The following is a 20,868-nucleotide window of genomic DNA, read 5'->3' on the forward strand; positions in this document are numbered from 1 at the left end:
CGAACCGAACACTGATTTTGGTAATAAAATTCAATGATTTGCAAGCGTTGCTCGTTAGTAAGTCTATTCATGATGAAATGTCAAAGCATACTGAGCATCTTTCTCTTTGACACCATGTCTGAAATCCCACGTGATCTGTCAAATACTAATGCATGAAAATCCTAACCTCAAAAAAATCACCCTTTAGTTTCAACACTTGGGCGGACAAACTTTCATGATGCATTTTATATTTTTTTAGCTGCCTCGAATTAAATATTTTCATTCTACGAGTATATTCTAAGATGAGTATGTACAAGGTAAAGGATTTTTTTTTGTTTATTTAATACCCACCTCCCAAAAAGTTACATAAAAATATTTTCATTTGAGTGCTTCGAACCTCATGTTTTGCTAAATGTAATTAAAAAAAAACTAAAAAATGACGTATACTGGAAGAACAACATCATCGGTCTTTTAAAGTATTCATAATCAAGTAAACATCATAAATTATGTTCAAGATAAAAGAAAAAATATTAAACAAAAAAAAAACCAAATATGGCAAATTTTGTTCGCTTGTAATTGAATAACAAAGTGCATAAATAATTGATAATGACATATAAGAGCATTTGGGTCAATTTTCTAAAAAAAAGCAACAACAATAACTGACTATAGTTTGGCAAATGCTGACAATGCTAACATTGCTCTTAAAAGCTCAAGGATATATGATTAATTGAAGCGTTTTTTTTGTCTAACAAATGTCTGGCTACCATATGAGTTTGTTTTCTATACCAAATGGCTGTCACTTTTAAAGAAAACACCCCCCAAATTTTTACGAGGTATCTCTACAAATTTGTAATAAAGTACGAGGTGCTTATAAAAATTATGGTTTAAGGGTGTGTCCATCCTTGGAATGGCTTCATGTCAATTGGTGCTCCTCGTTTTTAAAACAAGGAAGAAACAAGATGTTATTTATTGTGTTTTGGTAAATGGTATGATGCTGGCTGCTAATCAAAAACATGTTAATGAAAGTATTATTGAAATGTCTCATAATTGCGGTTAATGGTGGAATGCCACTTCGTTTTAAGGTTGCTGTCAATGGGTAGGCTGTCGAAGACATTTTAGTAAACTTGTGCTGAATATTTGACATATTGGAAATATCTTAAATATTTTAAAGCTCAACTAAGGCGTAACTTAAAAAACAACATCTAAATGGGCCACCCTATAAATGTTATTGTATTTTGTTTGCATTCCTTTAATTAATTATTTGAGATTTATTGTTAAGTTGGCTATTATTTCTTCTCAAACACTTTGCTGTATACGATTTTACCTTGCTTTGCTCCATTATTTGCTGAGAGTTATCCATGCCGCTTTCGCTACCCTGCGCTGCGTATTCTTCCAACTCAGAATGTAAAAAAATATTTTAAAAAATTACACTCATGTGTAGAATAAATCACACATTGTACAAAAACGAGAAAAAAATCGAGAAACGCCGCTTTGATTGCCTTAAGTTGCAATGACTTAGTTGTACATAAAAGGCTAATAATGGCGAAACAAGATAGTCGTCATCGTTGCCGTTTATTGTCATACACAGGCTAGCCCAAAAAGCCAGCCAGCCAGCCAGCCAGCCAGCCAGCCAGACATAGTGCCAACCAATAGTCTGACAACCGTAATACACAAGTATTTCAGCCTTTTTTGAATTATTCTAGCTGATTTATTTTAGTTTTTGCTCGAGAACACCCTACGGTATAATTATTTAAATAAATGAGAACATTTCCTAAAGGGAAAATTTAATTCAATTGTTGCCAGTGTACCTCACTTCTTATCAAATAGAAACACATGGAATTTAAAAATGTTAAATTTTTATACCCACCAGCATAGGATGGGGATTATAGTCATTCCGTTTGTAACACCTCGAAATATTGATCTGCGACCCCATAACGTATATATGTTCTTGATGGTCTCGAATTCGATGGAATCATGTACGTCCGTCCGTCTAATTCTCGATAGCGGTCGAACGCGTAAAGTTAGCCGCTCGAAATTTTACACAGATATTTCGGCCTTACCGGACCCTCTTCGGACGGCTTTGCCTCTAAAAGACTACATGTTTTCACCTACTCACTAATCAGTGAGCTGTGATGCTAGATGTCTTTTCGAATTTTCCAAGAGATGTTGGGTGTTGGATTTTATTTTTTCTTACTTCGGTATAAGAAAAAGTTAACCAGCAAGACGCAACATTTTATTCGAAAGGCATGCTTCTACCATTGCACTGCTCACTGATTAGTGAGTAAATGGAAGCATGTAATCTTTCAGTGGCAAAGCCATCCTACGAGACTAATGGTTAGGCCGAAATCGCGACCATGATAGCCCGCTCAATGCATATTCGAATAGGAGTAAAACAAAAAAAGACCAATTGCTCAAAGTAAGAGGTAATTCCTACAACAAATGTAATAGCTTGTTTGTTTGTTTATAGGTCGTATCTATGCAAAAGAATAAATTCTAATGCAAGTCATAGGTGTTACAATACTGTTTTTAAACATAGTAAGAAGTAATATTTTTTATAACAAAAATAATTAAATAAATAGATTTTTTTTTAATAAAAAAATTTTGACCGATGTTGAAAGAAGCCGAAAGGCGAATTTTTTTTGTTATTTATTTATTTTTTGTTAATTTAATTTTTATTTATGTATTTATTTTAGTTTATTTATTTATTTTTTAGTAATCTTTTTATACCCTCCACCATAGGATGGGGGGTATACTAATTTCGTCATTCTGTTTGTAACTACTCGAAATATTCGTCTGAGATCCCATAAACTATATATATTCTTGATCGTCGTGACATTTTATGTCGATCTAGCCATGTCCGTCCGTCTGTCTGTCGAAAGCACGCTAACTTCCGAAGGAGTAAAGCTAGCCGCTTGAAATTTTGCACAAATACTTCTTATTAGTGTAGGTCGGTTGTGATTTTAAATGGGCCATATCGGTCCATGTTTGGATATAGCTGCCATATAAACCGATCTTGGGTCTTGACTTCTTGAGCCTCTAGAGTTCGCAATTCTTATCCGATTTGGCTTAAATTTTGCATGAGGTGTTTTGTTATGATATCCAACAACTTTGCCAAGTATGGTTCAAATCGGTCCATAACCTGATATAATAGCTGCCATCTAAACCGATCATGGGTCGTGACTTCTTGAGCCTCTAGAGTGCGCAATTCTTATCCGATTGTAATGAAATTTTGCACGACGTGTGTTGTTATGATATTCAACAACTCTGCCAAGTATGGTTGAAATCGTTCCGTAACCTGATATAGCTGTCATATAAACCGTTCTTGGGTCTTTACTTCTTGAGCCTCTGGAGGGCGCAATTCTTATCCGATTGTAATGAAATTTTGCACGACATAACCTGATATAGCTGTCATATAAATAGATCTGGGGACTTGACTTCTTGAGCTTCTAGCGGGGGCAATTCCTATCCGATTTGGCTGAAATTTTGCATGACATATTTTATTATGACTTTCAACAACTGTGTCAAATTAGGTTCAAATCGGTTCATGTCCTGATAAAGCTGCCATATAAACCGATCTGGGATCTTAACTTCTTGAGCCTCTAGAGGTCGCAATTATTATCCGATTTGCCTGAAATTTTGTGCGACGGATCCTCTCATGACCATAAACATACGTGTTTATTATGGTCTGAATCGGTCTATAGCCCGATACGGCTCCCATATAAATCGATCTCTCTGTTTTATTTTTTGAGCCCCAAAGGGAGCAATTCTTATTCGAATTGGCTGACATTTTACACAGGTCTCCAACATATAATATAATTGTGCGATCCATGGTGGGGGGGATCGGCCCGGCCGAACTTAGCAAGCTTTTACTTGTTTTATCTATATTTATTTATATTTTTCTTTTTAATTTTATTTTTTTTTATTTAATTTTTATTATTTTTTTTTTATTTAATTTTTATTATTTTTTTTATTTAATTTTTATTATTTTTTTTTATTTAATTTTTATTATTTTTTTTATTTAATTTTTATTATTTTTTTTATACATATATATTTTTTTTTTTTATTCTGATCTTTTTTTCATATTTTTGCCTTTTTTATATTTTTGTTTTTATATTGTTAATAGTTTTATATTTTTATTATTTAATGTTTTAAATTTTAAATTGTAAAATGTTTTCTCCTTAATTGTTATTGATATTGATTTTCTCATTTTAATGAGTGCTATCCGATTTAGTTTTTAGCTCAATGCTAAGAGACATCATTTTTATAGTCGAATCCAAGCAGTATGCAGCAGAACAATGTCACACTAGCAGAGAAGCTTTATATGGCTGATGGTCTCACAAATGTGGCCATCAAATTTGTTCTGACGTTTCAAAGGATCTTTGCGCCACAGCTTTCGTGGCCACGTAATCAAGCTACAGTTACAAAAAATAAAACTATAAAGTTGTAACTATGTAATATTGTAAATTTTGCCCATGAACATTCCAATAAGGAACAGGGGCAAACTTCTCACATATCAATGAGTTTAGTCCGATTCAAGTTTTAAGCTCAATGATAAGGGGCCTCCTTTTTATAGCCAAGTCCGAACGGGGGCCGCAGTGCGACACCACTTTGGAGAGAAGTTTCACATGACAATAGTACCTCACAAATGTTTCAAGCATTAGGAGGGGAAAACCACCGTTGAAAATTTTTTCTGATGATCTCGCTAGGATTCGAACGCAGGCGTTCAGCGTCATAGGCGGACATGCTAACCTCTGCGCTACGGTGGCCATGCACTGTTCGATTTTTAAACTCCATATAAACCAACTCATGAAATTAAACTCATTTAAAAAATTTAAAAGTCAATGAATTGTTGTCGTTAACAACACAATATTCTCAACTCTGTGATTGTAAAATTTTAATATGTTTGTGACTCCTCATAAGCCTTCATATTAAAAAAATCCCTAAACAAAGTGATTTGATTTATATCCGTTCTATAGCGTTCATATGTAATGATTTTAAAATCTTCTTTGTATACCTAATTGAAAAGCGTTACACATGTCCGCAACAGCTTGATATTTGTTTAATATTTACCGCTCTCTAAAAATTAACGGCTCTAGTGTAAATTTAATCGCTAAGCATCAACCTAAAGTTTAGCCAACATCTACTGATGAGTGCCGATCATTCTGGTCAGTAAAAGATTAAAATACAAATTAAATGAGACTCACCCATTTCGATGTCATTGAGATGCACTAAAACGCGATGCGATATTCTCCTTTACCCCACCACCATAGTGTGGGGAAAACCTGTATTTGCATTAAATTTGCCGGCATATGAAAAGTGACATGTACTCGTACATTGTGACTTGACACGCTACGTCTGTCTAGAAAAGAAGTGAACGTTTTTCATAGTCGTGTACCACTTTATGGGAACCCTCGCCAACCTTCCCCTACAATTTGTTAAATGGCATTACTACATTTTGCTTATATAGCTGTCTAGAAGAGACGAGGAGTGGTGTACACACACCACTTTGAATATGTGTTTATATTGAATTGTCATGTTTTGCTGCAAATCTCATTTAAATCACATTGCTGTTTTTGTTTATTTATTTATTTTTTTTTTCGTTTATTAGGTGACGGTGTTATTGACCATATTTGGTTTTAAAAAAGTGCATTTTTTTCGCTTCGTTGGTGCATAAATGTTGTTGCTGCTACACAGCGTTTACTTTGTGCGATTTACGGTCTACAGCTTAAGTACTTGTACTGAATTCTGATTAAGCTTTGATTTTTTTTGTCGATCCTTCTTTTATGCAAACATATTCACTCCATTGAAATTTCATTTCATGATTTATTGCATTCGAATGTTTGCAGATCTGAGTAATATTTTGTTTAATTTTCATTGTGAACAACTGCCGTTTTGACTTTGTTATGCGTTTGCTCATGTATGTGATAGGTAGATGGGGTGAACTTTAACGGCCTTATTCACAAGACTTAAAGTAGATTTGAAATAGGTTTATTTGACATATTTGCTTGATACAACTGTCAAATAAACCTAGCCTTAAGGCTTCATAAAGTTTTGTGAATAAGGCCGTAAGAGGTTGTTGATTCGATAAGCTCCAAGGAAGATAATTGAGTAGCATAGTTTTACGCTATATTTCTTAGTATTTAAGGTATAGCTAGGCCATCATTTCGGTAAGCCATTGTTAAATTTTTTGTGGTTTAAGTTATACTTTTCAACTAATTTGGCACGAATTTTCGAATTTTGGGTAATAGGCCCCATTATCTAAATGACTTTAGATCTTCATCTTTCTCTCAAGTTTGCCTCCCTTCTCCTGCACTGGACATCATATGCTGAGTAACATCAGGCATGTGTTCTTTTAGTCAGCTTTTAAAAACAACTGACATATACGCCGAATAAGCGCATCGCCATAAATGTCCGTCTTAAGAAGTTGCACTGACAACCCATCGGCACTTGCTGCCTTATTATTCCTAATTGGATAACTGCTATTTTGACCTTATTATTGGCAGTATAGCTTAATAACTTTTTTAGAAAGTTATTGGGTGAAATCCTCATCATCTGTACTACCGGCTATCAATATTGCTTTCCCGGTTTCGAAAATTCTCTCTCTATATTTGCAGCATTATCTCCACAACAAATACCTGATGTTGCTTCATATCTACTGTAGAGAGTGTGTGCACCAAGGCCATCAGTTGATATGTTAACTTTTTAGGCTATATTCCGTCACCTGGGTACCCTGATTTATCCACACTTAGGTGTTTTTTTATGTCTTTCTTTTTCCTCTTTCATTTTCTCCCCTTATCTCACCCAATGATCTTGCCTTTTTTCACATTTACTTAATATTCTAATTAACGTTTCAATAGCAAACAAATCCTTACGTGGGAAAACTTGGAGTTATTTTCAACTTTGAAAAAAATAAAACAATGTGTGCTTATGCATTCCATTCATCCAAATGAAGTCATCATTCCACGAAACGTATGAAAAAACTCATATTACGTGATATCTGCTCTGTTATTTCAAACTTCAGTCAGTTCCACTCCAGTCATGAAAACTCTTGTTGGTAGTTGTTATCATGTCTAAGTTTGTTGAAGGCTCATATGTACATGTGTATGTGTAGTATGTTATGAAAGCAGACCATACAGGCATATTTCATATCAATGTCAATGAGCTGAGTTAGTCCCATATAACACATTTCCTGCAAAATCAATTTGTCACCAATTTGAAGTATTTGGTAAAAATTGAAATAAAAATGCAAAATGCAATGAATCAATTATAAATTTTCTTTAAATGTACTTTAAGGAGGCCACCTTAGCGCAGAGGTTAGCATGTCCGCCTATGACGCTGAAGGCCTGGGTTCGAATCCTGGCGAGACCACCAACAAAGAGGTGTCGCACTGCGGCACGTCGTTCGGACTCGGCTATAAAAAGGAGGCCCCTTATCATTGAGCTTAAACTTGAATCGGACTGCACTCATTGATATGTGAGAAGTTTGCCCTTGTTCCTTAGTGAAATGTTCATGGGCAAAATTTGCAATTTTTACTTCAAGTGCTATATATGTAACATGATTCAGAGATCGTCTTTCTTTTCAACTATGTGGGAGCTTATGGTTGCCTATCATGGCTGGTTATTGGGGTTTTTTAAAGCTCTCAAAGGGGAGAGTTACGGGCTGTTTGACCACAAACAGTTTTCTGGATATTTTCTAAACATAAAATATTTAAGTTTAAAGTCGTTTTGGTATCAAGAATATTTGGGATCACTTAATTCTGTAATGTTACCAATTACTCATCAGCCATATAAGGTGAGAAGGCTTCAGGGGCAGTACGTTGTTATGTTGCACTGGTACTGAATTTATTGCGAAAACGCCTCTATGATACCACATTAGCCACGCTCGACAACACTGTCTATTAGCTGTACTTTTTCCTAATGCATGTGTTTTTTGTGTAATGGCAAATTTTCTGTCTGCACAAATTACGCTACTCCCATGGTATACACGTAATTCTGTGCATCTATTGGAGTTGTATTGATGGCTTCCAACGCTAGACAGCGGTAACGGCTTTGCTGTTGCTCCGTGAGTCCAGGATCGAATCTCGGCCGAGCCCTGCCGAATTTTTTTCATTTTCAAATTTTTTGCCTGTTTGGGCGAGATCATTAAAGTTTAAAATTTTTGTTTGTTTCTCTTTCGAGACGTGCTCAATAATAGGAGATGTTCTTTGCAAATGGGAAAGGGAAGCCATGGCACGCGTTTCGTTATTTGGTTACATTTACTCATTAGCCATATTATTTTATTTCTGTATTTTTTTTTATTTTATTTCTGTATTCTTTTTCTGTTTTTGTATCTTTTTAATTTTTTTTTTGTTTTTTATTTATTTAATTTTAATTTTTTTATTTAGTTCAGTTATTTATTTTTATTTATTTCAGTTATTTATCTTTAATTATTTAATTTTTTATTTACTACAACGATTTGTTGTTTTATTTATATTTTTTTGACTTATGTTATTAATTTTTTTTATTTATCGATCCGTCTATGAACATCACGATAGCGCTCCAAGAAATAAAGCAATTTGTTTGAAATTTTGCACGGATATGTTATTTCTTACTGATCAACGTCTTATTGATTCAATAGCCCAAGCCGGTTCACATTTGAAAATAGCTTCCATATAAAATGGTTCTTTTGATTTGAAGCCATTCATTTGCCGATTTGCTTGCTTCAAAATAATTCTCATAAAAACTGAACTATTCATTTATAAATTGTTAGAAGGAAACATTGTTGTAATGGGTATAAAAGTTCGAACCTAGTTCGTTATAACTTGTTTTATATGCAACATCTTTTTGTAATATTTTAAATTAAATTTGAATTTTGTCTTTTTATTTGCAGACATATTCCGGTCTTTTCTGCGTCGTTGTTAATCCTTATAAAAAATTACCAATTTATACGGAAAAAATCATGGAACGGTATAAGGGCATTAAAAGACATGAAGTGCCACCCCACGTTTTTGCTATTACAGATACCGCCTACAGATCCATGTTGCAAGGTAAGTGTTATTTAAAAGGTTTTGAATGAATTTAATCAGATCTGTTAGATTAGTTAAGACCATGATGACATAAGCAATCAATTGGTATCAGCATATGTTCTTCGTTTCTTATGCCGAAACTATTGGGTTGCCCAAAAAGTAATTGCGGATTTTTTAAAAGAAAGTAAATGGATTTTTAATAAAACTTAGAATGAACTTTAATCAAATATACTTTTTTACACTTTTTTTCTAAAGCAAGCTAAAAGTAACAGCTGATAACAGAGTCACAAGCTGTGAAAAAATTTGTCAACGCCGACTATATGAAAAATCCGCAATTACTTTTTGGGCAACCCAATATTACTAGCAACCTTTAGTCTAACGATTTTTTACCAATCAGAAAGAGACACTATGAGCGAAACATTTTCCTGAAATATGGAGCTTGGTCCTCCACTGAAAATACTTTGGGAGGTTAAAACCTTCCAAATATTAGTCCATAGGGACAGCATGGAACTCAAAAGAAAGGTTTTTGGGTTTAAGTAAAAATTTGATTTTCCAATTTGAGCCAAGCGTATGAGGAAGCATAACCTCAAAAAAACCCCTCGAAATGAATATGTAGACCAATCAGGCCAATATGAGGTTTTAATGAAAGGTATTTAGCGTTTAGCTAAGCTGGTTCAAAAATGTCAATAAACACTAAGAAACCTTCATCCCTTTCCATGCCTAACTTTCCTATGCAAATGCAAATTTGCCCATATAGGAACAAACTTCTCACAAATAAATGAGTGCAGTCCGATTAAATGTTAACTCAATGATAAGGGACCTCCGAGTCCGAACGGCGTGCCGCAGAGCGACACCTCTTTAGGGAGAAGTTTTTATATGGCAAAGTAACTCACAAATGTCGCCAGCATTAGGAGGGGATAACCACCGCTGATGTTCCTGCCAGGATTCGCATCCAGGCGTTCAGCGTCATAGGCAAACATGCTTACATTTGCGCTACGGTGGTCTCCCTAACTATCCTATGGCCAATGCAATACACCTGCGTAGTTGGTTTAATAAAAAAGCAAAGGTTGTGCTGAATATCCTGCACATCGGCTATATAATTTTTTGTAAAATATCCATGTTTTCCATATTACGACACATATTGCCCATGTCCATTTGGCTGTAGGCCCACGATATTTGTGATTATTATTTATTTTTCTTATCTAAATTAATACCTTTGAGTAAGCTTAAAAAATAATTTATTTTTATGTACATTACATACGTTCCCTATTTGTTTTAGGTACCCCCTTAGTATAGAAAAAAAGCAAGCTGATAAAGCCCATTAGCACTCATAGTACTATCTTTTCTAAATTAGAACATTGTTCGAATTTTTCTGTTTAATTTATAAATTTTTATTTTATCATCGCTGAGGGGGATTACAAAACATTTGTTCATTTGGCTACTTGTTTTTGTTAGTGTTGCTTTAAGACATATTTTTGCTTTAATTGCTACAATGTTTTCGTTTGGATATATGAAAAAAAGATATGAAGCACATATTTCTTAAAAAGAAGATTAAAACAAAACCAAAGAAGGAAATTTGTACCAAATAATATAAACCAAAAAAATATTGTATAAACCAAAAAATAATAATAACTACATAAATGTTTATCAGCGGGTATAATGAAGATTATTAATATTTTTTATTTTTTTTCATATTTATATATATATTTGTTTTTTATGCATATTTATTTTTTATTAATATTTATTTTTTATTAATATTTATTTTTTATTAATATTTATTTTTTATTAATATTTTTTTAATTTTTATTTAATTTGTTTTTATTTATTTTTACCCAATTAAAAAAAATACATATGGTCAGATCCAATTATATCTGCAACCGAATATAATCGGATCAAATTATATCCAATTAGATAAAATTTGATCCCAAATTTGTTCCGAATTTTCAACTTTTTAACTAGGGTATCTTTATTTATTTATTTAATTTTGCTTTATTTTAAATGTTTTTTATATATATTTACTTTTATATTTTGACTTATTTTTAATTATTTTCTATTTTTGTTGCTTTTGTTTAGTTGTTACTTTTTTTAGTTTTTACTTCTCTATTTAATTTTATTTTTTTTACTTTTTTTGTTTCCTTTTTATGATTTTATTTATTTATTTTTCATATTTTTATTTATTTATATTTTTTTATTTTTCATATTTTTATTTTTTTTATTATTTTTTTTTAATTTTTTTGTTTTATTTATTATGTTTTTATTTATTAATTTGTATCTTATTCTATTGATATTTTTATAATTTTTTTAGTTATAATTTAATTATTTTATTTTTTTAATTATTTTATTTTTCTTGTTTATTTTTACTTTTTTATTTTTGGTTTTTTTTATTTTTGTATATTTTTTTTTATTTTTGTATATTTTTTTTTATTTTTGTATATTTTTTTTTTATTTTTGTATATTTTTTTTATTTTTGTATATTTTTTTTATTTTTGTATATATATTTTTTTATTTTTGTATTTTTTTTTTTTTATTTTTGAATACTTTTTTTATTTTTATATATTATTTTTATTTATATAGATTATTTTTATTTATATATATTTTTTGATTTTTGTATATGTTTTTTATTTTGTATTATTTTTGTATATTTTAAAATTTTTTTATATCTGTTTAGTATTTTATTTTTTTATTTCTGTTTAGTTTTTTTATTTTTGTTTAATTTTTTTATTTGTTTTTGTTATACCCACTACCGAAGGATGGGTATATATTCATTTTGTTATTCCATTTGCAACACATCGAAATATCTATTTCCGTCCCTATAGAGTATATATATTTTTGATCGTCGTAAAAATCTATGACGATCTAGCCATGTCCGTCCGCCTGTTTGTCTGTTGAAATCACGCTACAGTCTTTAAAAATATATAAATATTGAACTGAAACTTTGCACAGATTCTTTTTTTTTTGTCAATGGACAGGCTAAGTTCGAGGTTGGGCTATATCGTATTATACCTTGATATAGTCCCCATATAGACCGATCCGCCGATTTAAGGTCTCATTAAAGTTACATTTATTGTCCCAAAATCGGTCCAGACTGTTCGTGACCTTACCTTCCTGCTTGTTATTGCCCTTATGGCCATTTTACTGTCCGTAAAGATGTTCACACTCGACGTCCTCGCGTAAGCATCAAACCACCTCCCGCATTCCGTGGTCAGGCAGTGTAAAACAGATCTCTGGGTTCTCAATGTAGACCCCCAGGACTACTGTGTCTCCTAGCTTTGATCCATCGGTGTAACATGATATTCCAGACGGCAATGCTAGGGTTCCGTCAGTCTAAGACTGTGCCGCTGGCAGCACTGTTTTGTTTTATTTTTAACTTTTTTCATGTTTAATTTTTTTTATTTTTTATATATATTTATTTTTATGTTATTTTATCATTAGTTTTTTATTTTTTGTTTGTTATATTTTTAGTTTTTTTTTTCGTTATATTTTTTTATATATATTTTTTTTATTATATTTTTTGTTTAATTTTGCATTATTTATTTATTTTTGTATATACATTATTTTATTTTGTTTATTTTTGTATATAATTTTTGTATTTTTATTTTTTTAATTTTTTTTTTATTTTTTATTTTACTTTTTAATTTGTTTTTATTTCTTTTATATTTTTTTAATTTTTTTTTTATTTTTTTTAATTTTTTTTTAATTTATTTTTTTTAATTTTTTTTTTTATTTTTTTATGTTTTTTTTATTTTTTTTTTTTAATTTTTTTATTTTTTTAATTTTTTTTTATTTTTTTTATTTTTATTTGTTTTTTTATGTTTTTATTTTTTATGTTTGTATATATTTTTTTATTTTTGTATATTTTTTTTATTTATATTCACCCTTATTCCCGTTGTAGAAGGCAAAATCGACAGCAGTCGTAGTCGAAGCCGAATTTTACATTTCATGGTATTCTGTAACTTATTGGCCTTCTACTGTTTGACAACAGAGTAATATTGTGGTAAATAAAAAAATAATAATAAAAGTAGGTGCCATACTCTTTCGACAAACAGGCGCGATATAGTTTAGAATCCAATTAACTTAACGATCTTTTCGTCAAATTTGATTGTAAACGAATTTTCTTCTTCGACAACCATAATACCGTTTTGTAAAAATTTCGGCATTCGACTACGCCATCGTCAACCGGAATAAGGGAGATTTCATTTTGTATTTTTGTAAAATTTTTTATTTCTATTTATTTTTGTTAAATTTTTTATTTTTGTTAGTTTTTTTATTTTTGTTTATTTTTTGTTTTGTTTATTTTTTGTTTTGTTTATTTTTTTTTCTTCTCTTGTTTTTGTATGTTCACTGCTTTGATACAAATTTGATTAAGCAGAGACTCGTATATGTAATAACTCTATACTACAATACAATTTTCACTTAATTGCTTATCTATATATGTTAAAATGCGACCTAATTTCAAAGCTTCTCTACTTCACTCAATAACTATCTGTTGAAGAAAAAAAAAATAAAATTTTGTACATTCAATAAACATGTGATGACAAGTCAGAAATGGTAAAGACAGCTTCACTTAAATTCTAAATGCTTGCCTCACTTTATGTGACTTTAGTTGAATGAAATTTAATCAAGATTGAGACAATTTAATTGACCATTATTTAGACACGCACATTTATTTCAATGTCTATACGCTTGAGGCAATTTCAAGACGTTGTATAAAAAAAAATTCCAACGAAGAAACATTTTAATTAAGAAGCGAGCATACAGTTGATTTTGTGGAAGTCTATTAGGTATGAACCAAATCGGATATGAATGGGAATGTTAATTGTGCAATTTTCTCGAGGGGATCCACAAATTTACTATTCCAAGAAAAAAAAACTGCTAAAGAAAATTTGCCAATAATAGCTCATAACCATTGAATAGCTTATTAATAATATACTTAAAATTTTGGCGTTATTAGATGGATTGTAAGCGGACATTTCACATAATTAGATCTGTTAATGTCGCTTATCGTGAGGCCAAGGAAGCATAAATTCGGAGAGCGAATAAAAGTCCTGAAGTCGCGTTGAACCCAAGGAGAGGCAGACTTCTTTAGGGTTTGTATGGCGAGCAGGAGTTGGAGACGATCGAGCTCCTTTTTGTATCACTTGTGGGGAGAAGACACACGTCTTTTTTTCAAGAACTTTGTCCTTAGCCTTTAATTAGTGAGGATTTCTTCCCGGTCCTCCTGGTTCCTACTTTTAGTCTTATGCGTTGGTTTAGTTTCGGTTTCTGCTGTCTTGGACCGTTCTACCGTATATCTTTATCTGTGTTTCTCCGTCTTCTTTCTCGCTTTTACCTTGCAGCCGAGGTTGCTATTCGCGTTCTTTTCAACCTTACCTATCCCTTGGTCAACTTATATTGGGATATGCTACTACTTATAAATTTCCCATGAACATCCAATTAAGAAACAGGGGATACTTATCAATGAGTGCAATCCAATCAATGTTTAAGCTCAATGATAAAGGGCCTCCTTTTTATTGTCGAGTCCGAATGGCGTGCCGCATAGCGACATCACTTGGTAGAGAAGTTTTAAAATGGCCGGATGGCTCCCAAATGAAGCCAGTATTAGTAAGGGGAAAACAACAGCTGAAAAATTTGCTAATGTTAACGCGGGATTTGAACCCAGTCATTCGGTGTCATAACCTCTGCGCCACGGTGGGATATAGCTTCTATAACATTCGATCCCACAGTTTGACTGCTTGAGCCATTAAAACACTTATTCATTGATTGCTTCAAACGTAACCATAAGTAAACTGAGGTGATGGCGGGGAAACCAATCCAGCTTTGACCTGGCCAAGCTTAGTACTTTTTCCTACATGTCAATGATTAAGTCATTGACAACGTTTCATGAATTATCAAGAAGTCTTGTAAATACAAGATGTTAAAAGCATACAACAGCTTTCCATTAATTTGAATATTTTGGTTTCATGATTCATACGTACGTAGCCGTTTATATAAATGTTATGTCCACATCCATACTCTAGCATAGTCATAAACCAATCACACTAGTTATCTACCCACACTCTGTCGATGACTTTCTTCATTTTTATTTGTATGTCAATCGAATAGTTTTTTTTTCACAGCTCTTTTTGCGGTTTTTACGGTGAAGGGGTTTTGTGAGGTGTGACATTTGTTGACAGGCTGGCATATAAGCAGCAGGCAGACCGGCACTCAGGCACAATTTGTAAAATGGTACTGCTATGATGAGTGACTCTATACTGACCCTCTTTCTTTTATACAGAGTGGTGTGAAGTTTACAAACGTAACTGGTTTTTTTAATACATTTGCATTATAAGTACTACGTACTTTAGTTACAAAAACCCCTTTGGGTCATAATGGAGGCGTTCATGCATTAGGTGATGTTTGTGTTGTAATCCAAGAGGTGTGCTGGTATGTGAATTAAGTTCTCATATTTATTTGGTTTGTTATGAAAATAATGTACATAATATAATGTACAATTTTGTGCAAATGGAAATTAAGTCTATATGGTTTTGTGGTCTGTTGAACGACTCTGTAAAAGTTCACCTACTGTTGAAAACTCAGCCTAGTATTAAGGATATCGTGCTTGTACATCGCAGCCGCACTGAAGACGACACCATCTGACGAACTGAATCCAATGCCACATTTAAACCCTCTGCACATTGCGGCTAGACAAATTGCTGCAATCACTGTTGTGATGCTAAGGAAATTTTCCCTTTGATCATGCGCCGGCTGTGTTATCCTTGATACAATGCCTGATTTTCAGGTAGAGTGGATTACACAAAGGAGATGACATAGGGTTAAAAATTGGGGGCTGTAAACTCTCCAATATAATGTCGCCCCATCTGAAGAGGTGTACCGTTTTTTGTTGTCGTTGGCTAATCAGATAACTCAACGTGTTCGTCATGGCAAATCACCATTCGAAAAAGATGCTGCTAAAGGACTAACGAGACAACATAACATCTGCTGTGTGCCGTTCCTGCACCGACAGAAAAAGAAGTTTCACTTTTGTTCATGATTGGATCAACGGTAGGAACTATACAATAGAATGCATCTTCCTGTAGTATCACAATGCACATAAAATTTCTAAGGGAGTCTGATTGCAGACTGTCACTAAGTGGCCTAAAAAGCTTCTTTTGGCAAGCATCACCTTTGATCCAAAAACTTATGTTGTTTGGTATATGGCTGTACTGCGGTATATAAGGCAGCGGGTCATTTGCTTTGTCTTTGGCTTGGGGTCATCCTTCAGGGTTTGCGTAGTTGTAGATAGCGCCTAGAAATGCGACACTAATAAATTGATGTTTCCTACTTTTACTGTCAGATCCATCTTAGCAGAATTCCCTCTCAATTTTTTAAAGCTGCGGAAAGTGCTCGCCTGAATGAACCCAATATCTCCTTATTATCAACATAGCAAAGTTGGATGGAAAACATAGCACAGTGAGAGGGCAGATATAATGTCCTATATACATACATTTGGGCCAATGAAGGTTTATTTAAATACGCATGCACTCCCTACCTTTTTCTCTCTGAATGATGTATCACAAAAGACTAGATCCTTTCAACCTTACAAACAGGACTGCCTTGTGGTTGAAAAATAAATGGAATTTGCTTCTTCTTTGGGCCCCTTCTAGGATTTGGCGTAGATTGAATATTTTAATTTATAGGCTTATCATTGAGTTTAAACTTGAATTGGATAGTTAGTAGACGTTTTCCTCTGTAATTTACACTTACTGTTTTGCCAGTGGACATATTGTGTTGTGGTACTACTACTACCTTTTTGATGAGGATAAACCTTGCAATAGTTGGAAAGGGGTTAATATTTTCTTTTTATACCCACCATCCTATGACCTCTTGAGCCCCTAGAAGCCGCAATTGTTATCCGATTGAACTGAAAAGTGCACGTAATATTCTGTCATGACTTCCAACAATCGTGAAATGTATGGTTCAAATCGGTGTTTGACCCGATATAGCCCCCATATAAATCGACTTCCAGATTTGACATCTTAAGCCTCTGGAAGCTTTAATTTTTATCCGATTGGACTGAAATTTTGTACGTAGTGTTTTGTTACGACTTGCAACATACGTGCGAATCCATGGTGGTGGGTTCCCAAGATTCGACCCGGCCGCACTTAGCACGCTTTTACTTGTTATGTTAAAAAAACAATTAAAAGCGTAGTAAGTTCGGCCGGGCCGAATCTTAAATACCCTCCACCATGGATCGCTTTTGTCAAGTCCTTTGAATATAAATATATGAGCAACATCAAGTTATTGACCGATATGGACCGTACTTGTCATGGTTTTTAGAAGTCATAGAAAAATACCACCTCCAAAATTTCAGGCAAATTGAGTAAAAATTGCGCCCTCAGAGTGTCAAATTGGGAGATCGGTTTATATGGCAGCTATGTCAGGTTATGAACCGATTAAGATCATACGTGGCATATTAGTTGCAAGTCATACCAAAACGACTTATGCAAAATTTCAACCAAATTGAATAAGGCTCAAGAAGTCTAATCTGGAGATTGGTTTATATGGCGCCTATATCAGGTTATGGGCTGAATTAGACCTTAGCGAAGTTGTTGGAAGGGATACCAAAAACACCACGTGCAAAATTTCAGACAAATCCGATAAAAGGCTCAAGAAGTCTAGACCCAAGATCGGTTTATATGGCAGCTATATCAAAACATGGACCTATTGGGCCCATTTACAATCCCAACCGAGCTACACTAATAATAAGTATTTGTGCAAAATTTCAAGCACCTATCTTTACTCCTTCGTTAGCGTGCTTTCGAGAGACAGACGGACTGACATGGTTAAATCGACTTAGAGCCGCAAGACGATCAAGAATATATGTATATACTTTATGGGGTTTAGACGTATATTTCGAGGTGTTACAAACGAAATTAGTATAGCCCCATCTATTGGTGGAGGGCATAATAATATTTTTTCCTTTCCTGAATGAAAAACCGTTTATAGTACTTCAGTGCGTATGATTTATAATAATGTATAGTACATTGTGGCGTATGAGTTGTAATATTCTATTTCAAATCATTATCAAGTAATCATAAATTAAAAAAAAAAAACAGTAAAACAGTATTTAATCCTTCTTTGGCTTTGTGAAATAAAGAAGGATATTTAAAGGAGCATGTAGAGAAATTTAACAATTTTCAAGTTAATTTATTTACCAAATTGGGGATTTTATTTTGATTTTTAATTTTTTCTTGTCTTCATGTACACACTACACACGTCACGTCTCTTAAATAAATCTCATTTAACTGTTTTATATTTATTTATTATTTATGTATATGTAGAGGTCTTTATTTTTCGGTTTGCCTCTTTGTGTAAAAAAATTTGCATAATTTATACTTTTTGTTATTATTGGAACTGGCGGGAAACGAAGTGTATCAATGTGTTGTGTCGGTGTTTTAATCTGACTCATCTGCTTTAACATCTCTTTGTGGTCATAACAATCAACCTTTTTTTGTGCGAAAGTAATTTTCTCTTGCTTTGAATATTTTTAACACTGATTTTCGAGCTTTACCGTTCCTAATAACAAAGAAGGAAATATTCTTAAGGTTTGTTTTTTGTCTGTTCTTTCTTGGCAGCCGTTTTATATTTTCTTTAAACATTCTTGGGTGTGTCTGATATTCAATTTCGAAGTTCGAAACGATATCGAAATTTGTTGTTATTCCATAAAGTCGTCGCATGCATCGTATGTTTATATGTGTATGTTTTTCGCTGTCTTTGTCATTTGGAGTATATCGTATTGACATAAACGTAATTAAGGAAAGTGGCCTTGGCCAGATAATTCACAATGACTGAAGTTTTATCTGGCCAACGCCATGGTATCCAAATATTTTCGTACACTGCATCAAAGCAAACGGTTTTGCTTTTTTTTTCTTTCTTGTCTATTCCCTCCTTTTTTTGGTTGAGATATTTGTTGATGGCATGCCAACGATTATGTGAATGTGCTACTTTTTTAAGAGTTTAAGGCTATTTTCCTAGACGTTTAATTGAAATATCCGACTATTTTTAGGCAATTTTATGGTGTCTTATCATGTTAGTGGTTGGAAGGAAATGCAACCCTTAATAATGTGATTTGCTGCTCGGCCACTCCCTATTTGTGGACATTGCCTCCATATTATTATCAGCTTTCCTGTACGAAAAGCCAAACAAAAAAGGAAAATAAAAATTAAAAAAGTTAATAATCAGAAGAAGGAAAAGGAAATATAATACATTTACAATGTGTGCAAAAGAACTCGCTTAATGAATACCGAAACTTGATAAAATTGAATTTTATGTGCCCTACTTATTATAGCCACCGCCACCATGGAGGTTATGCCAATTTAGTTTTAACATTAGCAAAACTGCAATCCTCCCCAATTAAGGAATAGCTGTGAGAATGTTCCCATATCGTACCCAAGTTTAATTTTTTAGTTTTCTTCTGCTTTTGCTTGTTTTTGTTTCTTTTTAGAATAGAAAGCAAAATATAAACCCTATGGTTGCTATTAATGCATTGGAAAGGCTACCGAGTAGAGATGTGCACGTGAGATCCAAATCTAATCACGTGCGTGAGCTTGATTGAATTAAAATTCTTAGTGCGTGATTCACGACTCACAACGCTTATCACGACTCACGAGAAAATCACGAACCACGAGATATCACGACTCATAGTAAAATCACGACTTAAGGTTATTTTTATTATTCGCTTCATGGAAAATTATTTTTCAAACGTGATTCGGAAGTTTTTCATCAGTCCTGATTTTCCTCGTGAGTCGTGCGTGAATATAATTTTTGTCTCGTCTCGTGAACGTGAGTCGACCTAAAAACGACGTGTGTGAGCGTGGTAAATAATTTTTGTCTCGTGAGCGTGCGATTTCGAACCAAACCAATGCTTCATCTTCAGTCCGAAAGTACGCTTACTTTTAAAGGAATAAAGCTAGGCTCTTGCAATTTTGCACAAATACTTCCTTGTCTTGATTTCCAACAACTGCGCAAGGTATGGTCCAAAACGGTTCATAACCTGATATAGCTGTCATATAAACCGATCATCAGATTTTCTTCTTATCTGATTTGGTTGAAATTTTGCACAACAACTTCTCTTATGACCTTCAATAAACATATATATATATATATATATAGCTCCCATATAAACCGATCTCCCGATTTTACTTCTTCAGCTTCTAAATGGCTCAATTCTTATCCGATTTGGCTGAAATTTTGCAAAATGACTTTTCCAACCAAATAGGTCCTTAAACTGATAAAGCTCCCATGTAAACCGATCGCTCCCTCCTTACTTCTATAGCCTCTATAGAGAGCAATTCTTATTCGATTTGGCTGAAATTTCACACAATGACTTCTGTTTGACCTTCAACACCTGCTTATAAAGAGGTACCGGATAAAGAACTTGAGAAATGCGATTCATAGTGGAAGCAAGCTTTTACTTGTTTTTTTTTTTTTTTTTTTTTTGTAACATCTCGAAATATACGTCTGAGACCCCATAAAGTATATATATTCTTGATCGTCATGTCATTTTAAGTGGATCTAGCCATTTCGGTCCGTCCGAAAGCACGCTAAGGAAGAGTAAAGGTAGCCGCTTGAAATTTTGAACAAATACTTTTTATTGGTGTAGGTCGGTTGGGACTGTAAATGGGCCAAATCGCTCCATGTTTTGATATAGCTGCCATATAAACCGATCTTGGGTCTTGACTTCTTGAGCCTCTAAAGGGTGAAATTCTCGTGCGATTTGACTGAAATTTTGCATGTGATGTTTTGGTATCACATCCAACAACTGCGCTAAGTATGGTTCAAATCGGTCCATGTTTTGATATAGCTTCCATATAAACCGATCTTGGATCTTGACTTCTTGAGCCAAA

General features: G+C 33.2%; 1 protein-coding gene across 4 annotated transcripts in view; it reads left to right on the forward strand.

The window, feature by feature from the left end:
• Window positions 1-20,868, forward strand: part of LOC106086676 (myosin heavy chain, non-muscle) — a 124,121-nt gene that overhangs the window by 57,012 nt on the left and 46,241 nt on the right. For all 4 annotated transcript variants that reach the window (XM_059370190.1, XM_059370193.1, XM_059370192.1 and 1 more), the window contains exon 4: window positions 8,848-9,004. In XM_059370190.1, coding sequence (XP_059226173.1) covers window positions 8,848-9,004 — 157 coding nt within the window. The remainder of the gene's footprint in view (window positions 1-8,847; window positions 9,005-20,868) is intronic.

This window comes from Stomoxys calcitrans, chromosome 5 (assembly GCF_963082655.1).
Source record: "Stomoxys calcitrans chromosome 5, idStoCalc2.1, whole genome shotgun sequence".
Lineage (NCBI taxonomy): Eukaryota > Metazoa > Arthropoda > Insecta > Diptera > Muscidae > Stomoxys > Stomoxys calcitrans.